The following is a 21278-nucleotide window of genomic DNA, read 5'->3' as shown; positions in this document are numbered from 1 at the left end:
CGCACGCACGTGCTGGGATTACATGGTGTTAGAAGCGTGAACATCAAATTCATCAAGGCTGGCACATGCCAGGCAAGCACTCTTCCTACCGAACTACACCTCAGACCCCCAATTTAAATTTCCACATAGTCAGGTCTACCTACCCCTTTTACTTTCTTCAGTGCCGCCTCTGTGCTTGAGGAAAGCATTTGAGCGCAGACACTACACTTAAGCCATAGTTACAGCAGGGAATCACGGCCGGCTGTACCTTCAGCTCGGAGCCCCACCCACCCTCCAAGAGGGTCTCCAGAGCCTGCCTAGAGCAGAAAGCCTCAAGCGTCTCTCCATTTACATCTTTACAGACCGTCTGACTTTCTCAACAATTTTCTCCGTGCTTTCTAGATAGAAGAAAAGTTTAAGAGTAGGGAAGACACATTTCAATCTGTCTGGAATCTATTCTGGTGTGTGACTTGGCCTTGAGCAGACTTTCCTTTGGCTTAGCTGCCCCCAGTGTGTGGTTCAGCTCTGCTTGGGAGTCCCAGAGCCATGCACATCTCAGCATCCAGTGACACTCTTGTCCCATGCTCAACTCACCGTCCCATGCTCAACACCAAATGAGGGATGGGGGTATGTGGGCTGGGAAGGGGCAGGGGTTCCCGGGAGGCAGAGATGGGCATGCCCTGGCAGGATTATGCTGGCTCTGGCCCAGGAGATTTGGGGGAGGGGCAGCCAGGCAGGGCTGAGATAGACAACAGCATTAGGACAGAGTTGGGAGGGGATTATTAGAATCCCACTGCCAGCCAGTTCCTGGCAGCCTAAGCGGCTGGATTTATTTCTCCAGGCTACAGAAGGCTGGGCAATTAGGCCTCTGTCTGTCTTCGCTTCTGCCAGGGCGCCCTCAGAGCAGCTCATTAGGTGGGAGGAGGGTCAGCTTGCAACTCCTCTTTCCTCCGGCCACCCCTCGGGCACAGAGGAGCTGGAGGACCCTCAGGCCCACCCGGTTTTCAGAGCCATGCTGGAATAGTTCACATGGCCTTCCTAAGGGGTGGTCCAGCCTCTATCTACTCAGGCCCAGGGGCTGCGAGTCCCCTTCCCAGAGGTCTTCTCCTGGCCTCTTCCTCACACCCCTCCACTGTAGAAGGAAAGGATGAGGCCCAGAGGACCATTCCTAATCCTTCAGGGTCTGTCCCTGTAGCCACCAAAAGGTGAATGTCATCATGGGACACCTGTAGGAAGGGCACACTTTTTTCAAGGTTAGAGCAGGGTCTCTCCTTCCATGGATAGGAGGCCCATGGGTACCTGACACCTAATACCCCATTTAACTGGCAAGCAAGCTGAGGCTGAGAGACCTGGGGCTTGCCTGAGGGCCTGGGCAGTATCAGAAGGAAGGACAGAGTTGGAGACATAGATGTCTGGCCAGGACTGCCCGTTTGTGTGTAGCTGGATCTAACCATAACCTGGAATCTGTTTTAAGGGGCTTCATTACCAAGCCAACCCTGCGGTCTTTCTTCCCCTACAAAAACCCATCCAAGACTCAAACCACAGGCTGCCAGGACAGGAAACTGGGAAATTCCCCTCGTCCACCTGTAGAACGAGCCAATCTCAGCTTCTAGGGTGGCCTGGGAAGACCCAAGGCTTGAGTCAGCATCCTCCCCTTCCAACCACAGCCAGAACCCAGAGAGGCAGCCTGGAATACAGCAGGCCCTCTATCATAGGTGTGTCTTCCTTCTCCAGACCCTGGCACTCAAGAGTTTAGAGGTTCCACCCCAACAGCGGTCAGCAAAACGCCAGGCACACCCCCCCTCCCCACCCCAGGCAACATCCTCAGTCACCATCCACTATCCAAGCCGTTGTCTATCCTCTTAGCACCACCTTGCCAAGCCTGAGTCAGGCCTTGAGTCCACTGGGAGGCCCAGAAACCTGGTCCTTATGGCCAGCAGTGGGCCAAAGGCTTGTGGTTGTGAGAGCCACATGATGGGGGAGGAGAGTGACAGCTTGGTTTGGTGAAAAGTTCTCAGTTAAGTGAAGGGAGAGAGGTGGGGGTTGGACAGTGGGAGCCATACCTCTGTGGCGAGAGGACGAGGTACTCAGGATAGAGAGAACCGCTTGGTGTGGTCAGCATGGTTTGTGTGGAAGGGGGAGGGAGAGAAGCACTCATCCACCCCAGGAGGGAGGCCCCTGGGACTGAGGACACTGACTGGTCTGTCCGTTCCCAAAGGCTCACTCACACCCTTACAGTACAGTCTGCCATCTCTAGAGTGGCCTCCAGCTTCCTGGACTAAGAGTTATGGTATGAGAGGGACTCTTTCCAAGGCCCTGCTGGGGTCAGCCTGTGATTGGACCTTCAAAGTGTCTGTGACATCCCTTCCCTTGCCTACACTTCTGCACATGTGCGTGTGTGTACGAGCACATGTGGGCATGCAAGTACGTCACCTCACCAAACTCTTCTGGCTCCCTGGCTCTCCTCTCAAGGGCTGTCGGGTGCTCTGTACAATTTAACACCTGGGACCTTCGCATAGCTTGGCCCAAGGCTAAGGCCTGGGCTGCTCAGCACAGCTGCGGGCTCAGGCCTCCCTGTAACCTATTTTCCCTTCCCCAGATGAGGTGCAATGCCTTTCAGCTCCCAAACATGAGTCAGTAGCAACAGACACCTTGCCCCATACACTTACCACACACTCCCAGCATTCCCGGGACCTGGCTTTGATTTTCCTGGATGTCTATTCATATCTGCCCTCTGACCTTTCCCAGACTGGGCTCTCTTTCAAGGGAGGAGGAGAGAACCAGGTCGGACACAACTGTGATCTGTGAGCATGTACCAGAATAGGTTTGTTGATCGAATACATAAATGCCTAGCACACTGGAGGTGGAAGAGGGGAGAAGATACAGGCTGGGGCGGGGGGGGGGGCGTGAGCAGGGGGTGTACACTGTGCCAGTGGCCCCTCGGTGTGAATCAATCATTCCTATTGGAGCCCCATTTACAAGCTGGGAGGGGTCAATTAAGGTCATAACAAGCTTTTAAAAAGCAAGTGCAGCACAGATGTGCAAGACAGCTGATTAGCATACTCTGCTGGTTGGTGCCTAGCTGGGAAGTTCCTCCAGGCCTCTGACCTAAATCCCTCTCAGTATGGAAGTTGGTTTTGACACTGCTGCCTTCAGGGAACCCAGGGACTTATGGGGCTGGTGGGGGGAAGGGGGCATTGCCAGAGGTGGGAGGGCCAGGGACAACCAGAACAGTACTGTGTCACTGAGTCCTTAATTGGCAGTATTAAAATAATGACTCGCAAACAACAGCCAATTAATTATTCCCAGTTATAAAAAGCTCTGCTTCCCTTCCCTCAGCCTCACTGCTCCACACCCTCAGCTGGGGGCAGGAGAGGCCAGTCCATCTTCTAGCTCCCTGCTTCCTGCTTCCATATGGTGCGCGCTGTGAACAAAGGCTTTGGGAGTGGTACCGAGGCCGACGTGGGTGGGCGGAGAGTGGCCTTCGTGGAGGAGTTCTTTTCCAAGCTCTGGGATCTTGCTCATACCCAGGGACTGCTTGGAAGCCAGTCAGGCCTGACGAGACTGCCACTGGGGATCCCAGCCTGGCATCGGAGAACCACCCCGCCTCGCCCAGGACCCCCGCTCCTCAGTCACAACTTCCTGACTCTGCTCCTGGCCCCATTCTCCGTGAGCTCTCATTATCTAAGCGCCAAGGCAAGCTGTCTTTGTGTGCCTCCAGCCCCCAGCAACCACGGCTGCAGACCTATTGTGACCTCCCGCACAGCTGCTCTGTGTCTGAATTTCTCCATCTGTGAAATGGGTGCACAATTAAATGTGGCCAGCAGGGGCGTTGGAACAATTAACCAGGCATTGTTTGTAAATAATTTGCTCCCCGAATGCTAGTGGGTGGCTCTACAATGTTAACTCTTACCATGACTATCTGCCTTATTTCCTAGTTCCAAGGATGAGAGGGGCGCGGCTCAGCCACTCACTGTCTCCCATTGCAAGGTGAGATATGGAGTGGGGGGGAACCCTTGCAGAGGCCTCTCCTCCCTGCTTCCAAGTCAGCAATAGCCTCTACTTGTACCTGTAGCCCCAGGTTCTACACTGGGTGCTTTGGGTTTGTTTTGAGGCCAGGCCTCAAGTAACTCAGGCTGGCCTGGAACTCTCTGAGTGGCTGAGAATGACCTTGAACTTCTGATCTGTCCGCTTCTACTCCTGAGTGGTGGGACCACACACACAAGCCGTGTACCCCCATGCCTGGTTTATCCAGTGCTGGGAAGCAGACCCAGGGCAAGCACCCTACCGGCTGCCCGAGTCCACAGACCTCTGTGCCCTTTACTGCTCCTGGCAAGAGCGCTCAGCATAGCCTCATCACTGCTGCCAACTGTGGCAGAAGAGGATCGGGAGAGAGGAGGGAGAAGGAAAGAACATTCACTTGAATAGGAGAGGAAGCAGGCTATGCGCCTCAGAGGCTCAACATCAGCTGACTTTGGGGTCCCCTGAGGTGAGCTCAGCCATCTGCAGAAAGGGAACAGACTGAAGTCTCAGCCACTCCTTCAGTCTCAGTTCCATACCCAGCAACCCAGACCCCGGTGTCCCTACAACCTGAACCACCAAGGCTCCTACTCACGACCTCGCCTGCCTTCTCCACCCCTCAGCTCACCGCAGTCAAGCCCCTTCCCGTCCTGACTCATGGCCTAGGAAGGCTACCTGGCCGGTGGCCTTTCTATTAGGAGTTTGGCCATTCCTCAACTGCTTCCCACCCCCAGGTCTGCTTGTTACCACTGGATGACCTTGCTCTAGCCCCTGGCTTCTGCTTCTCCATGTCCCCTATATGCAACAGGAGTGGAGCCTGTCAGCACAGCACTGACCCACAGAGCAGACAGGATACCAGTCACAGGGAGGCCGGGTCAAAGAGGCCTGCTGTCTGAGGCGGGCAGACTGCTATGGAGCAGAGTGAATGGCCCATAACGCTGAAGTCACTGATCCGACCGCTTCCCACTCAGTGAGGGAGCAGCTGGAACGACCTGTCCTAACGTCTTCTCACAGGTGGCACCATGCTGATCCCTCACCAACCCTGCCTCTCTCTCACATATTGGCCCATGAGAGGATATGTTACCATCTCTCCCTCGCAGGTGCGCAGCGTACAGTCACTGGCTACTAGTAGAGGAGGCACCCGTGACCCTTCGTCTGTCAGCTCTGGTCTGTGTCTCTCCCTGACAGATAAATCCCGTCTACTCAAGAGAGAATGACCACACCACGTAGTGCCCAGGATGCCAGTCCGACTGTGGCTACAGTGGGAGGTGGGCTCCATCCCAGCACTGCCAGGCCACTCAGTGGCCTTGGCTATGTCCCTTCCTCTTCCTCACCCCTGCTTTGTTTAGTCATGTTCCTGTGCTGGGAGTGGGGACACCGTAAGGAATCTGCTCTGGGTTCACTCTGATAGCCCATGCTTCTCTTGGAGGTCATAGCCTAGGCCCCTAACAGTTTTGCCCACACTCCATCCCTCTCCAGCCCCGAGGAGAGCAGGCAGGTAGCAAGTACCTGTCCTCCCCATGCCTGGCTGAGCCTCCGACCTCAGCTCAGCTGCTCTATCCTTGGCCCTACAGCCTGCTTGGGGCTGGTGAATTCAGAGGCTAGCCTCTTTGTTCAGACAAGCAGGAGGGAGGAGAAAAGCTGTTCTCCAGGCAGCAAAGCCTTTAGATAAACACCACAGAGGAATTGGGTTCTTTCAGAGAAGAAACCAGATCCACCGGCTGATAGCGCCCTGGGGACAGGAGTGCAGTTCAGTCTGGCCAGGAAGCCAGTACTAAGGCCTCTTTATCCAGCTTAGCACCTGCTGCTGGCCCTGGCAAACCAGTAACTCAGGTGACTGGGACCTGGTCCCAGGCAATGGCCCCATCAGCACCCAGGCTCCAGGATGGCCAGACCCCACCTCCTCTCCCTCCTGACATCCATACCTAGCCTTTCAAACCTATAAGAACTGTGAATATTTTTCTTGAGGTGACCCCTCTTGGGCACACACACACACACACACACACACACACACACACACACACACACACACTCCTTCCTGTGCAGGCCCCTGGAGTGGCTGTCCCCACCACCACCAGTAGACAGTTAATAAGTATCTACATTCACACAGACAAGCACCTTCCTATCTATCCCACCTGGCCAGGGGCCTCAGGAAATCACTATGACCCAACTTTTCTGAGGAAGAAACTGAACCCTGGAAGGGTAACCGGCCTGCCCAGAACAACACAGAAACAGTTGAGCCCTGATTTCCCTCGACTCCTGGGCCCATCACCGGGCTTTTGGATGCCTTTGACTCCATCCCAGGGAAGCTCACCGGAGTGGTGTCATCGTGTGAGCGTTGGTAGCGCTTCCAGCGGCAGCCATAGATGCCGGTGAGGCACGAGAGGCACAGTTGGGGCTCGTAGTACTGCAGGGGCTGGTGTCTCACCATGCTCGTGCCCGCAGCCCTGGTGCCTGGCCCTCAAGCGCCCATGGAGGCCACTGGCTGGTGCTGTAGGAAAAAGCACAGGTTGTGAGTCAGGGCAAGCATGAGGAGTTAGTCCTGCAGAAGTCACCCCAACCTAGGTCAGGGAGGTTGTCCTCTCTGGAAGCCTTTCTGGAAGTCCTCGGTCCCCAGGACGTGTCCCTGCCGACTCATCCTCTGACTTCTTCCCCTCTGGTCACACTGAGGTCTTCAGTGTTTGCTACTCTTACCTAGTGCAGTTTTGTTTCCACTTCCGTTGGAAACCTGCACAGCCCCTCTTTCTCTTTCCTTCTCTCTCAGCTCATCCTCTGAACCTAGGCTGGCCCTGGACTTATGACACCCTAACCTCCGGAGCGCTGGGTTGATGGTGTGCACCAACCTACCCGGGATGGGGTTGGGGGTTTGTAAGACTTTTCCAGATGGCCTTCTGAGGACCTGGAGCCCCTCCCCCACTCCCCAAGCTCCTTTCCCTGTTCTCAGCTTTTTTTCTCTCAGCCGCATTGTTCAATATAAGGTATCTGCTTGCTTTGTTTGTCTGCCCGCCCCACTGTAAGTTCCACAAAGACGAGGAGTTTTGTCTTTTTAATTCTCTGCTGTCTCCCCCGTAACTGGAACAGAACCTGGCAATAGCAGACTTTCAAAATAAACATTCTACAAAATCCATTATCATAAACACTGACAGGCGTGGAGGGACTGAGACTCGGCAGGTACTGGGATGTGCCACACGCGGTCATGCTTCCCTAAGTGGCAGGCACCCTGTCCTAACCAAGGCTCAGAGGAGAACAGGCAGTGCCTGCCCTGTAAGCACACCACATGAGGGCAGCTCAGGAGGGTCTGCCCCAGCACCCACAAGCAACCCAGGCCCAGGCAGCATTCAGCGTCTGGGAACTGTAGAGACCTAGGACAGTGGGAGGTACCTCGAGGGTTGAATTCCTTCTTCCAAGTGCTACTTGTCCGTTTGGACCCCACTCTACTCCCCCAGGACTCGGCCTCCCAGGGCTGGCGCTGGTCAGATGTGACCAGGGGACCCCAGCATCATTCAGGCTTCAGCCCCACTCTATGTATGTCACCAGGATGGTGGTTCCAGAGTGTGGATGAGGGGCCTGCCCTACTCTATTGCCTCAAGACTCAAAGCCGTAAGTCCCCCACCAGATCCTGAGATGACGGGGCTCAAACTTGGACTGGGCTACCAGCATCTGCAGGAAGGAAGGGTGTCCCACTTTTTATCAGAAAACACTTTGCATCTGTAAAATTCACCCTGGCGCAGCACGTGCTGTGGTGTTCAGGGTGCATTATCTTTAGTGCATCCGAGAAGCTATGTTTAGCCCCTAACCACGACTACCCAATACCATAGCACTTCTGCCATGCCAACGACCACCCCAAAGCCCACCGGCAATGGCACCCTCATTCCCCCTCACACACCCATCAGGTTTGGCAGCTACCATGCCACTTTCCGTGACTCGATTTACCAGTTCCAGACATTTCCCATCTTGGAAACCAATAGCATTTTGAACGATGCTGCTTTTATTTAGCAAAATGTCTCCAAGGTTTATCCATGTCATAGCACGCATCAAAGGCCATTTTCTTCTTTTCTGAGCCAAGGCCTCACGTAGCCCAGGTTGCTCTTGAACTTAATAAGTATCCAAGGCTAGCCAAGGACTCCTGACCAGTCTCTCAAATGCTAGAATTACAGGCATGAACCACCATTCCCAGCAAATACATAATACATATATGTGTATGTGTGTATATGTATGTATATATACCATTACGTACACATATGTGTGTGTATATATACATACATATATATGTGTGTGCGTGTGTGTATATATATATATACACATATATGTATGTGTGTGCATGTGTATGTATATATATACATAATACATAGATACATACATGTATATGTGTGTATATAATGTCTATATACACATACACAAACATACACACACATATATACATACACATACATACTATATATAATATATATACATACATATATATATATTCCACCATTCATCGGTTGTAAGACACTCTAGGCTATTACTGGCTTTTGCTTGTTTTTGTGTGGACATGTATTTTCATTTCCTTTGGATATAAACTTTGGGGGCCGATCTGTAGATTTAGTAACTCTGGTGACTGACATTTGGTACTTACTTGAAATAAATACGAAACATTTTTCCAAAGTGGCGTACCCTTTTACGTTCCCAATGCATTATCTCAGCCCTCCCCATTTTATACATTAGAAACCTGAAGTTCAGAAAGACCAAGCCCCTTATAAAGGTCACAAAGCAAAGCTAAACATTTTACCCAGGCCGTCCGGCTCCAGGGGACCTTATTCTAACCCACGGCTTGGCAACCATAGCCACTGGTTTGCCAAATCTGACCTGTTTCCTACTTTTTTTTTTTGTACAGCTTGAAATCTAAGAATGTTTTATATATTTTTAAACCACTGGGAGAATGAACTTAAAACAAGAATATCGTGTGACACATATAAAAAAAATTCTATGAAAGTCAAATCCCAGCACCCATAAATAAAGCTTTATTGAACATAGTCACGCTTGGCCTCTCTGCACGAACAGTTCATGGTTGCTTTAAGGAGAGCTGTAGGCCAAGTGGGCTGCCACAGGGGACAGCGCGTGATTGACTTCTCAGATGCCAGCCTCTCAGCGAAGGTGTCTTAGGGTTTCTGTTGCTCTGATAAGACACCATGACCAAAGGCAGCTTGGGAAGGAAAGGGATTATTCCAGTGTACAGCTCCTGGGTCACACTCCATCATCGAAGGAAGTCAGGGCAGGAATAATTAACCCAAGAGGGAATGATCCCAATCAAACCCACGCAAAACCAAACGTAAATAACGCGGTACCCAATGTCTGGGCACCACTCCCTCTCCTCTGGGTGCTTAAGGGCCTTGGCGGCAGCAGCACTTACTCAAGTCTGACACCCACAGTACACAGGCTTGTCTCCCAGGCTCAGCCTAGTTCTCTTCCACAACTGCTGTTGCCCACGACCCCAGCTTCTCCAAAATTCTGGGGATGCCAATGCAACTAGGCTGCATCTTCACCAATAACCTCTGCTGGACTTCCTGGACTCTTCCTGCTAAATGGTACCAAACCTCAACTTCTCTCTATGGCCCCTTCTCTCATGGCTCCAAAACTCAAGGCTTAGACTGTGACTAAGGCTGTACCTTCACTAATGGCTTCTCTCCAGGGACTCCAGGCTTGCCACACAGTTCTCCATGACTCCTTCATGCCTTCAAAACCTGTACCACCTAGAAGACTTTTACCCAAGTTCACCTCCCAATACAAAATACAGGCTGGTCCCCAAATATACACTCCCACATGCCCATTTTCCTAGAGACGGTGGAAATGGACGCCACGGCCCAGAAGGCAGATCACCCATGCAATCTCCAACATCTTGGGCTCCACTATCACACCAGCCACCACATCTGCCCCTGACTCCCTTCTGGGAGGCGGCACCTACCATGTAGAAAGAAGTCGTGGCCATTGACTTACTCTGTGGCGGGGCCACTCCAGGCTCTTCCCTGGGCTCCAGGCTCTGGATATGCAAAAGTGGACAACAGGCTTTGCTTTGGAGATTATGGGGCAGGCTCCATGGACTGCTAGGCTGGGGTGGAGGAGGGGCACCTCTTTGCAAAGCCCAGCAGGTGGATCCAGGAGCATGGTCAGGACTCCCCTACCCTTGACAGCTAGTCTCCCAAGTCACCTCACTCAGATCCACACCAGCATGGAAATGAGGGCTCTGTGAAAAGATAGCAGGGAAGGTGGTGTCCTACCTGGAGACTCAGTGATTCTGTGTCTGGGCTTCTCCCTGGCTTCAGGTAAATGTTTATCCTGCCATGGCTGGAGGAATCCTTCTTTTCCTCTGTGTGTCCCCAACAGAGATTATCTCATCCCCTCCCAGTTTCAGTTACCAGGTGGCCTAAGCCTGCGACCAAGGCCGCCTTGTCTCTGCCTCTGATGACAGTCAGTGGCTCTTGCCTTTTTTTTTTTTTTTTTTTTTTTTCCGAGCTGGGACCCAACCCAGGGCCTTGAGCTTCCCAGGCAAGCACTCTAACCACTGAGCTAAATCCCCAACCCCGGCTCTTGCCTTTCTGCAGGGGGGAATCTCCCAGGCCCCCGCAGACCCAGCTCTATCACACTGCCTTCTTCTCAGGCCTTCCTGCCATGCTTCCTACCCTCTAGCCAGGCCTTCTCTCTTCCTAACCTCCCTGCTGTCAAAACTGCACTAAAGCTAGGGTGCACTTTCACCAGCCCCCTGACCAGGACCTGCCCTGCCAATCCAGCCTGCCCTCTGTCCAGGCTGGTTTACTCCTCCTAACCCTGGTAGTCTCCAGAGAGCCTCCCCTGAACCCTGGCTCAGTCAGAGTTCTCTTGGACCTACAATAGCCTACGGGTCCTGCCAGTCTCTGTTGTGTGTGCACTGCTGACATGTCACATGTGTGCCTCCTTGTGTGGCAGCTGACTATCCCCATAGCCTTCCATCTCCCTAGAGACCAGCACAGAGCAGTAAGAAGAGAATGTTCCAGAAGCTTGCTGGACAGAGGAGAATCCAGTTCTGCTCTTAGAGTTGTGGCCCAGAAACTAGGCAGCTGATACTTGGGTCGGCTCTCACAGACAAGGTTCTTTCCACCTGTCCCCCAGCCTGTCACCACCCTCCCTTCCAGCAGGGCCAATGGCACTGCTCAGCAACAACGGTTTCCTCAAGCCAGCTCCTAAGATTGTTCATACCAGCCAGGTACCTGAGAAAGGCCCTGCCGAGGGCCTCTGCCAGCTTGGGAACAAGAGAGGCGTCTCCCCAGCCCAAAGTCCTGTGTTGTCTCAACACCTGACTCAACTTCTATAGCCTTCTGGTCTCACAGGGGATGTTCATGCCTCCACGAAGAAAGTAGCTGCTATGGAGCCCCAGGTACACATGCCCTAGGTATGTGGTTGTGCATGCCCACCTCCAAGGTCCTCTGCCACCCTAACCTCCCACCCGGAAGGTGCCTGACATATGTCCCCACTCCTCCCATCTATGAGGACTAGCTATCAAGCTGAGGCATAGGCCTCAGACTGTGATGGTGCCCAATCTCTTTTCTGAGAAGTGAGGGCCTGGGTCTTTGTATGGTCTCCCTCAGTAGACTTGCTACATGACTTAAATGCCTTGCTTTAATGTCATGGAACTGGAGATAGACAAATAATAGAGGAGAGTGCTCATGCCTGCGATACACAGCAGGGGTGTGAGTGACAGCTCAGTAGATAGTGTTTCTCCCGTAAGCATGAGGACCTAAGTTTGATCCCCAGAACCCACATACAAAAGCTGGGCATATGAGCCAGTGAGATCGCTCAGTGGGTAAAGGTGTTTGCCTCTGAGCCTGAGGATCTGAGTTTGACCATCAGAACCCACATGGTAAAAAGGAGAGAACTGACTCCCACCAGTTTCCCTCTGACCTCATAGGTGTGTTGAGAATCATATATGCATGTACACGTATGCGTGCACGCACACACACACACACCATATCACACACATATACCACATCACACACACCACATCTCTCACACATACATCACACACACACTATGTCACACACATCACATCACACACACATTACACATATCACAGACACACACACACCATATCACATACATGTACCGCATCACAAACACCATATCTCACAGACACACACACACACATACACACACATCATACATATCACACATACACATTACACATAAATACCACACCACACATATCACACACAGAGCGAGACAGAGGGAGGGAGAGGGAGATGGAGAGAGAGAGAGGGGAGGAAGAGAGAAGTAGAGAGGGACATGGAGGCAGAGGGGAGGGAGGGACAGAAGGAGGGGGGGGAGGGAGGAGGGAGGGAGGGAGGAGAGAGAGAGAGAGAGAGAGAGAGAGAGAGAGAGAGCCAGACAGTGTTATATGCACTTAGAATTCCAGATCTGGGAAGGTAGAGACATGCAGAACCGTGTGGCTCAATGGCCAGTCAGTCTAACCTAATTGGTGATTTGCTGGCCAAGTGAGAGACCCTGTCTCAAAAACAGGATGTTGGTACCTAAAAAAAGAGCATACACACACCCACAAGAGAGTAAAGCATGGGTACTTGATATGCAAATGTATCTTGAGAATCGAGCCTAAATATAGGAAGCCAGTTAAAAAGGACCACTTGTTTTGTGACTCTATTTATAAGGCTGGCTGAGGCAAAAAGACCGATTAATGGACACCAGGGTAGGCGGATTAGAGAGGGACAAAGCGTCTGACTGTGGGTCTGGAGCTGCTTCTGGAAGTGATGAAAATGTTCAAGAATTAGTGGTAATGTGTGATTATGAACACACAAAAACCAGTGGGTTGTGCTCTTTAAATAGGCAAGTTGTAGCCAAGTGTAATGGCGCATGACTTTAGTTCCAGTGCTCGGGAAGCAGAGGCAGGAGGATCTCTGAGTTTGAGGCCAGCCCGGTCTACATTGTAAGTTCCAGGATAGCCACATAGTGAGACACTGTCTCAAAAAACAAGCGAGGAAGCAAGCAAAAGGCAAGCTGCATCAGGCGCAGTGGCACAGGTCGTAATTACATCATTTAAGACCGTGTTCTACAAATTCCCAGGCAAAAATAAAACAAGGCTGGGCATTCTTTTTTTTTCTTTTTTCTTTTTCTTTTTTTTTTTTTTTTCGGAGCTGGGGACCGAACCCAGGGCCTTGCACTTGCTAGGCAAGTGCTCTACCACTGAGCTAAATCCCCAACCACAAGGCTGGGCATTCTTAATGCATTTTTTTTTTTTTAAAACCCCAGCACTCGGGAGCCCAAGGCGAGTAGATCTTTGTGAGTTCCAGGCTAGCCTGGTCTACATATTAATTTCCAGGCCAGGCAGGGATTTATGAATGAACCTGTCTCAAACAAACAAACAAACAAAAACCGAAACAAAACCAAAGAAACAATAATAGACAATTTGTATCTTATATCCTAAAACTGTTTCCTTTTTGTTTGCCCAGGTCTGAGAATCACTGTAACAGAAGGTTCTTGCTATACCCAGTCCCTCCACTTCTGCCCAGGCTGGGGTCTCTGGGACACTCCAGTTCTGAACACTGTCCTGTCTTCTGCTCAAATTGACTGAATTAGGTCTATGATTTGCCACCCAAACCCTTTACCAGGACACAGGTGTTCACAGTGACCCTAACTCTCAGCAGGTTTTAAGCACTGAACAGTGCGCTGCAGGAAGAGCAAGACAGCACAGGGACAACTTAACTGCTGCTTGTCACAACTGCCCATCAGGCCCGCTTGCCTGATGTACAATATGGTAGGCTTGTGAGGATGAGGATTCGTAGGTGTGTGGTGGACACAGGGGCCTGAAGAGTCGTGTGGCAAACACCACAGAGATGGTCCCCATTAGGTGATGTGTTGGGCGCTATGACGGTAAGAGCTTGCTGGGTGCTATGCTTAGTGCTGCCTATGGAACGTTGCAGATAACAGCCCTACCACAGGAGACCGAGTCTACAAACTGCCTGAGAGAAGTAGGTTAAGGATGGTGCACCACACAGTTTAATATTATTGAACAATAAAAAGAAAGGAGCAACCTGGGTATGCTGACAGAGACCTGTAATCCCAACCCTGGAGAACTACACAGTGAGACTGTCTCCGAGAAAGAACAAGCAAGCCACACAAGGACAAGCCACACTAGCAAGCGGTGGGTGACAGAAGGCTTCTCTCTGAGATATTCTAGAACAGACAAAGAAGAGACAACAGAAAGATCAGAGCTCCCCCGGGGCTCAGAGGAAGGGAGAACCAGGTGGAACACAGGGATATTAGAGCGGCCACCCTATTCTGCGTGACCCAGGAAAGCCCCACCGGTCAAATATTGGGGGATCTGAGCATGCAAATCCTCACTCTGGTTAGTAACAATGTAATGACACTCATTCATCAACTGTCCCAACTGTAACATAGTAACGCAAAATAGAGAGTAACAAAGAATATACTAAGTAAAGAGTACGAGAAGAGGAAGGTAGAGGAAAGGTATCTGGGAACTAAGATTTACAACCAACTTCTCTAAAGGCTAGAATGGATATTAATCAGGCATGTGTGTGTGTGCGCACACACTTACATGCATAGACACATACACAGTCAACGAAGCTCACACAGATAATCTCAGAAGAGTATCTGAAATCAAGGTGCTAAATACAATCTAGGTTACATTTGCTGTAGCCCCCAGATCCAGGCTACCTCTGCAGTAGCCCCTAGGGTGGGCCAGTCCTCAGTCTAGTTCTGTCTACATCCCTGTCACCACAGGAGACAGCAGCCTGTGCTTCCCAGTGCAGAGCACTATTTTGGTTGGCATCAGGGACGCCCAGGCCAGGAACTGGAAGAGGAAACCCTCCAGGGTGCCAGGGCTGGGGGTGGGGCCTGGCCTTCTCCATGGGCTGCCAGGCCCTAGGGAAGGAAGGACACTCTGGGAAACGTCTCCTCCTTGGTCTTGGCTGCATCTACTGCAGCTCAACCCAGCCAGCTCCAGCGCTGGTGGTCTGTGGTTAAGCTTGGCCACCTCCATTTTCTATGTGACCACATCTCTATCCTTGCTTTCTTACTGAGATCGTGGGAGGCAGAGACTCTCTTAGACAACCTCCAGAGGTTCGTCAGTTCCTAACGCTCTTTCTTCATCCTCAGCTTTCTCTTCATCCCCGGGGCAAAGCAGAGCTGTGGCAGCTCAGGGAGGACAGGACATCCAGCAATCAATCCTTCCTGAGAGTGAAGGGAGAGCTCCTCTGCTCCCTAGGCTAGGCTTAACCGTGAAGAACCACAGGACTGTGAGTTCTCTCGCCTGCAGGCTTTGAAAAGCCCAACCTCAGCAATGTGACACTAACCAATGCCTGCCAGCCTTGCTCTCTGCCTGAGGTGGCCCTAGGTTCCATCAGATGGCCTCCATCACCATCTTCCTGTGTGATCTCGGGTGAGATGCTCTGCCTCTCTGGATCTCAGAGACAGCCCTACGTTCTAGTTACGTGCAGTAACTAGACCTATGGCAGGAAGGAAATCCAAGCCCCCAGGCAGTGGTAGTGGGAGAACCTGGCAGGCAGCCGGAAGCTTGTGGGAGGCCTTCCAGGTTTAAAAAAAGGCCAGGTAGGCTCCACCCCTTCACACCTGCTCTCTGTTTGGGGAGAAGCCAGAGCCCTCAAAGAACTAATCATGCCATAATTAGGGTCATTAAGAATCTTCTACATGGTAATGCCAAGACCTCTTGTTTACCCAACTTTTCTGTCACCCAGAGACTACCGACTCTTCTGGGAAAGAACTGGCGGCCAAGGAAGGGCCAGGTCTTCCCATATGTGTGCACCTCCAGGCCAAGGAAGAGCCAGGCTTTCCTATATGTGTGCTTCCAGGTGAGCCAGTTTTCCCAGCTCCCAGGCATTCTTCTCTCCTGACCCTTTTGTTACTGATAAGGGTGGCTTTCTCCTGAGGCCTCAGCCTGTCCTGCCCTCAGGTTCTCAGCTCTGTTACTGGAACTTTAGAGGCTTCCACTAGGGTCTGGTGTGGCAGCTAGTCAGCTAAAGATTCATCACTATGTCCCTCCTTCCCTCAAGATGACTTCAATGTTGCAAAAGCAGCTCTGATCACAAACACAGGCACAGCTCTTTACAGTTTACAGAGAGCTTCCATGTGCGTCATCCTGGTGAGGTGTCTCACTAACTTTGCGGGTCTCACCATGATCTTCATTTCATAGACATTGTCAATGAGAGAGAGGGGAAGTCACCTGGGGCCTCAGATGCTGGGACTCACAGATTCTGGAGTGGGCAGAGGACTGTGTCTGCAGTCTTCTCCCTCAGGAAAGGGCTTGAAAGATAAAACTTCGTGTTTGGGAGACATTCAAGGCCATGGGTTTGACAGGCTCAAGTGCTTGCCTAGAAGCCTTGGATTCTCTTGGGTCCCAAAGACTGCAGGGACCTGGCTTTCTAGGTCAGCAGTTCTTAATCTGTGAAAAATATTTACATCATGATTTGTAACAGTAACAAAATGACAGTTATGAAGTAGCAGTGAAAATAATTTTTTAGTCGAGGATGACCACAGTATGAGGAAACTATATTATGGGTTTTCAGCATTAGGAAGGTTGAGAACCATTGTTTCAAGCCACAAGCATAGGACTGAAGAGTCACCAGGAGTGGCCAGCCCTGCCAGGCACATGCCTTTAATCCCAGCACTTGGGAAGCAGAGGCAGAGACAGGTAGACAGATCTATGTGAGTTCATAGCTAGCCTGATCTATGTTCCAGGCTAGCCAGTTACCTAGTGAGACGCTATCTCAACAAAAGAATGACTAGTCCTCCCCAGAGAACAGAGCTTTTCTTCACAAAACCATAGACTTCAGGCCTTGTATGCCCCAAACCAATCTCAACATCAGCACACTCAGCTGAGTATATCCCGAGCTCTCAGTAGGCCAGGATAGGAAGAACACGAGTTCAAGGCCAGCCTTACCTACATAACAAGCCCCTGTCTTAAAATAAATGAATGAATAAGTAAATGTTTTTAAAAACCACTTCCCCTAAGATGCCCACAACCATAGAATTCTAGAGCAAGCTGACTAGGATCTCAGGACCAGGAAGTCACAAAATATCAGGACCAACGAAGTCGTAGTGTTGTTCTCTCCAGTCTCTCCTCCAGGCTGATAGATGGCCCTGTGCAGCAACTAGTGCCTATGCGGGCTCCGCAGACAGCCCCGTGTGGTGGTCCTAACTCTCTGGAAACTTGGGCAGCCCCTCCAAGCCATCAAGACTGCAGGAAGGTTGTCTTAGGGAGAATTCCCACCCGCATCATGGTTCCCCTCTCTCAGGAACACTGCTAGCTTCTCCCTGAACAACCATGACCTGTAAGCATCCTGAAGACCTTTGGCTGAGTCTTGAGGGCCATTGTGTGTGTATGTGTGTGTGTGTGTGTGTGTGTGTGTATGGTCTGACTCACCACCCTCTCATCTACTCTCCTGTGGATGTTCAGGGCTTTGCTCAACAGCCTAGAGATTCAGTCACAGGCTCGGCTGGCTTTCTCATTCCTCCCTCTGGGACCCTGAGAAAGGGGACCACTGGCATGAGGTTGCGTAGGGGAGGGAAGCTAGTTCTGGCAGAGATTTGGGTCCTGTAACCTCTCTCTACCTAGTTTTTGTCCCTTAAAGGAATGGGGAGCAATGATTTGCTCACTTATGGAAACTAGCAGAGTTCTTACACACACGGCTTCTCCAGTCCAGCCCAAGATGGAGAGAGAAGCAAGTCCTCCCATTTAAGGGCAGCTCTCCTGTTTCCTTCCCTCCAGTCTACCAACTGGGAAAGTCTCCATCCCCTCCTCCTCCCGCACCAGGCAAGTCACTGACCACTTTATTACCTCTGTGCCCTGCACCTCTCCCCAGCTCCCATCCACACTAACACACGGGCCTGTGCAAGCCCTGGGATGAGCCACCCCATCCCCAAGCCACTGCCTCAGCTTTCGGGCTCACACAGACTGGGCCAAGCCCTTGAGAGCCATTACTGACCTCAGTACTTGGTCATCGGCTACTTCTGTCCAGGCTCCAGCCTCTTGTGGCCACTTGTCTGAAGCCCCAAATGTCTGCCACCCTGAACCCCACGATAGGGACACAAGACACCACAGACTTCTCCCTGCCAAGGAGTCACTGGATTGGAGGACCTGGGTGTCACCACTGGGTTAGGCATCAAGCAGATGCCTGTGTATTTTCCAATGGGAAAAACTGGTTAAATGTGCAAAACAAGGAAAGAAAAAAAAAAACAAACCAATCAGAGTTTTTTAAAATCACACAACTAGCAGGTGCAGTGGCCCACATGCATAATCTCAGCTCAGAAGGTATAGAGTTCAAGGTTAGCCTGGGTTACATGACAAGATTCTGTCTTTAAATAAATAAACCGCACAGCTACTGAGCCATTCCTGAGTCTAAGCTGAATCTGAGTAATAATAATTAGTTGTTTTCTGACTTATAGGGAAAGAATTACATTTCAAAGAAAAACAAACAAACAAAAAAACCCACCCAAAAACAAACAAACAAACAAACAACCCCAAAAACCTCAAGTTAGGCACTTTTCTCCTATAATTTTTTTCTTAAGCTTCTGATGTAGATCTGCATGCTTCTGTACCAGTCTGGTGAGGGTGACCTCAGGCTCCCCTCCCCTCCCCTCCCCTCCCCCATCATCTCCTCCCCGCCCCTCCCCCATCCTCCTCCCATTGTTACTGTCTCTCTCTCTCTTTCCCACTGCATTCTGCAAAGAGAAGCAGTCTCTCTCCGCCTAGACATGTCTCAGAACATGAGGCCTAAACCTGTCTTCACCTTGCTCAAAGGTCCAACGTTCTTTCGGTTGATTAGAGAGAGCCTTGATTACTGCTCAGGAAGAAATTCCCGGGAGTCAGCACGTCCACCTCAGGGCTCAGGGCAGTTCTGTGGCGCAGGCCTCCAGCCCGCCATTTGCCATTCATTCCCTTGACTGAAGCACAGCCTTCTCTAGGCTCTCTGTCCAGAGGAATCCTCTCTGAAGCCGTGAACCCACTAGAAGCCCCAGAGTGGAGTTCAAAGGATCAGCTAATACGAGCTATAGAGAGGCTGTGCACAGCGGCTGGAGACAAGCCTACACTGCTTAGGTTCAAAACCCAGAGTTCCTACTTAGTTAACTGGGCAAGTGACCTAATGCTTCAGTTTCCTGGTTTATAACAGGATAATGGCATCAGCCGCATGGGCTGTTACAAGGATTAAGTGAGCTACTACATCAGACAAGACCTAGAAGGCAGACCCCGTATGAGGCAAGAAACCCCTTTCCCTGGCACTGTACTTTCCTTAGCCATAATGGGACAACTGTCCTGATTCTCCTGATTCTCTTCAAAAGCTGTAGAGTTCTTTCCCCCAAGGGAGAAGCAGACATTGTTTCAGAAGCAGCCTGTTTCTACTTCCTTTCCCTCATCCCACTTCCTCCCATTCTCCTTTCTTTACCTGGAAGAAGATCCGGTGGCTAGGGGCTGCACTCCAGGGGTGTCCTGTCCTGAGAGATGGTGATGTCACTTCAGTCGAAGAGCTGAGGAGACAAGGCAGCAAACTCACTGAGCCTTCCGCTCCCACCCACCATCTTCCCTCCACACCTAGCTTGTACTGCCCCCCATGCTATGCTGAAGGTGGACCCGCTGAAGGGTAGGTAGCCCCTAGACCCAGGCGAAGTGGGGAAGCTATAAAGTTGGTAGCTGATCAAATCCTAGGCCCTAAGACAAGAACACATGGTTCCACTTCCCTTCCTGCAGACCAAACCCAGAGAACTTGCTCCTTGAACATCCATGCCCCTTGCCAGGCCCCAAGAGAAGAGGCTGCAGGTGCGGCTATGCTGGGATCTTCATGTTTCCTCACGAGCTGTGCGACCAGCTGTTCTTCCAAGAAAGCTGCCAGGGGAGGGCTGGTGGGATCTGGGGCACCACAATTATGTGCCTGGTTCTGACTCATGCATTGTCTCCCCAGCAGCTCCCACAGCCCACCACCATCCAACACCGGGGAACCATGAGGAGAGATGGGAGACTGGCTATACAAGTGGAGGGTATAGGAAGGAGCCTCAGACCAGCATTTCAAGCTTTAGAGGACATTGCCATCTTGCCTACTCAGGGACACCAAGCCTGGCAGGGCCAAGGCCTTCCTGTGCTACAAAGGGCAGCAATGGCTCAGGCCTGGGCCCCTGTCGTTTGACAGCTCTCCCCCACCCACTCAGATCTTGGAGCCAGCATGAAGTACACAGTCAGCCAGCTTCAAAGTGGGCAGGCAGGGTTGGGTCCAGAGACAGCATCTAGACACAGAAACAAATACTCCCCCGCTTCAATCCTTGGGATGTGACGTACTTTATAGTTTACAAAGCACTCTTATTGACACAGGCCTGTCAATGCAAGCCTGTAAACCTAGCTAGTCAGGAGACCAAGGCAGAAGGATCAAAAAGTTCAAGGCTTACAGAATGACTCAAGGCCAGTCAGGACAACTTAGTGAGATATCTCAAATATTTTACAAGTTAAAAGAAGACTGGTCATACAGCACTCACCAAGGCCCTGAGTCCAAAGCCCCCCACCCTCCAGAAAAAAATGGGACAAGTAAAGAAAAACATTTATTCCTTTATCTACCTCAGGGATGGATCCTGAGGCCTGAGGCAGAGGGATGTAAGCAGGGTGGCTCAGACTTGAGAGTGCCATGGTCTACCACGGGATCCTGCTGGGAGCTGCAGTTGGCCTCAGTATGTCTGGTTTGGGCCTGGGGTTCTGCATGTCCATGCCACTAATGAAGCCTGCTCACTAGCCTGTGTGTGGCAGGAACTAGCTGCTGTGTGTAAAGCACCCATGTGAAACTCATGAGATTTAAAACAGAGGCTCTGGGGGCTGGGAAGCTCAATGGGTAAAGGCATCTACTGCTGAGCCTGCTCACCTGAGTCTGATCCTGGGGACACTCAGAGTAGGAGATGACTGACTCCATAAGTTGTCTTCCTACCTTTACACACACACACACACACACACACACACACACACACACACACACACACACACTACATCACACATGCATACTACATATACACATCACACACATACTACACACACATGCACACTACACATACACACATCACATATACACATATGTCACATTATACACACACATACACACAACACATCACACACACACACACACACTATACACTGGATACATGCATTAAAATGCCACAGAATTTTCTAAAAAATAAAGCAGAGGCCCTAGGAAGTGGGCACACCCAGCAAAGTGGCAAAGTTCAAATTAATCCCCAAATACCACCCA

General features: G+C 51.2%; 1 protein-coding gene across 5 annotated transcripts in view; it reads right to left on the bottom strand.

Annotated features, from left to right (window-relative positions):
• Positions 1-21278, bottom strand: part of Gdpd5 (glycerophosphodiester phosphodiesterase domain containing 5) — an 81169-nt gene that overhangs the window by 30691 nt on the left and 29200 nt on the right. For 4 of the 5 annotated variants that reach the window (XM_032893013.1, XM_032893016.1, XM_032893012.1 and 1 more), the window contains 2 exons: positions 19443-19524; positions 6314-6490 (listed from right to left, as the gene is read on the bottom strand). In XM_032893013.1, the coding sequence (XP_032748904.1) occupies positions 6314-6430 (117 nt within the window). In that variant the 5' untranslated portion in view covers positions 6431-6490; positions 19443-19524. The remainder of the gene's footprint in view (positions 1-6313; positions 6491-19442; positions 19525-21278) is intronic. The other variant, XM_032893014.1, reaches the window with a different exon arrangement.

This window comes from Rattus rattus, chromosome 2, assembly GCF_011064425.1.
Source record: "Rattus rattus isolate New Zealand chromosome 2, Rrattus_CSIRO_v1, whole genome shotgun sequence".
Taxonomy (NCBI): Eukaryota; Metazoa; Chordata; class Mammalia; order Rodentia; family Muridae; genus Rattus; species Rattus rattus.
This window is presented reverse-complemented; position numbering and strand designations above follow the sequence as displayed.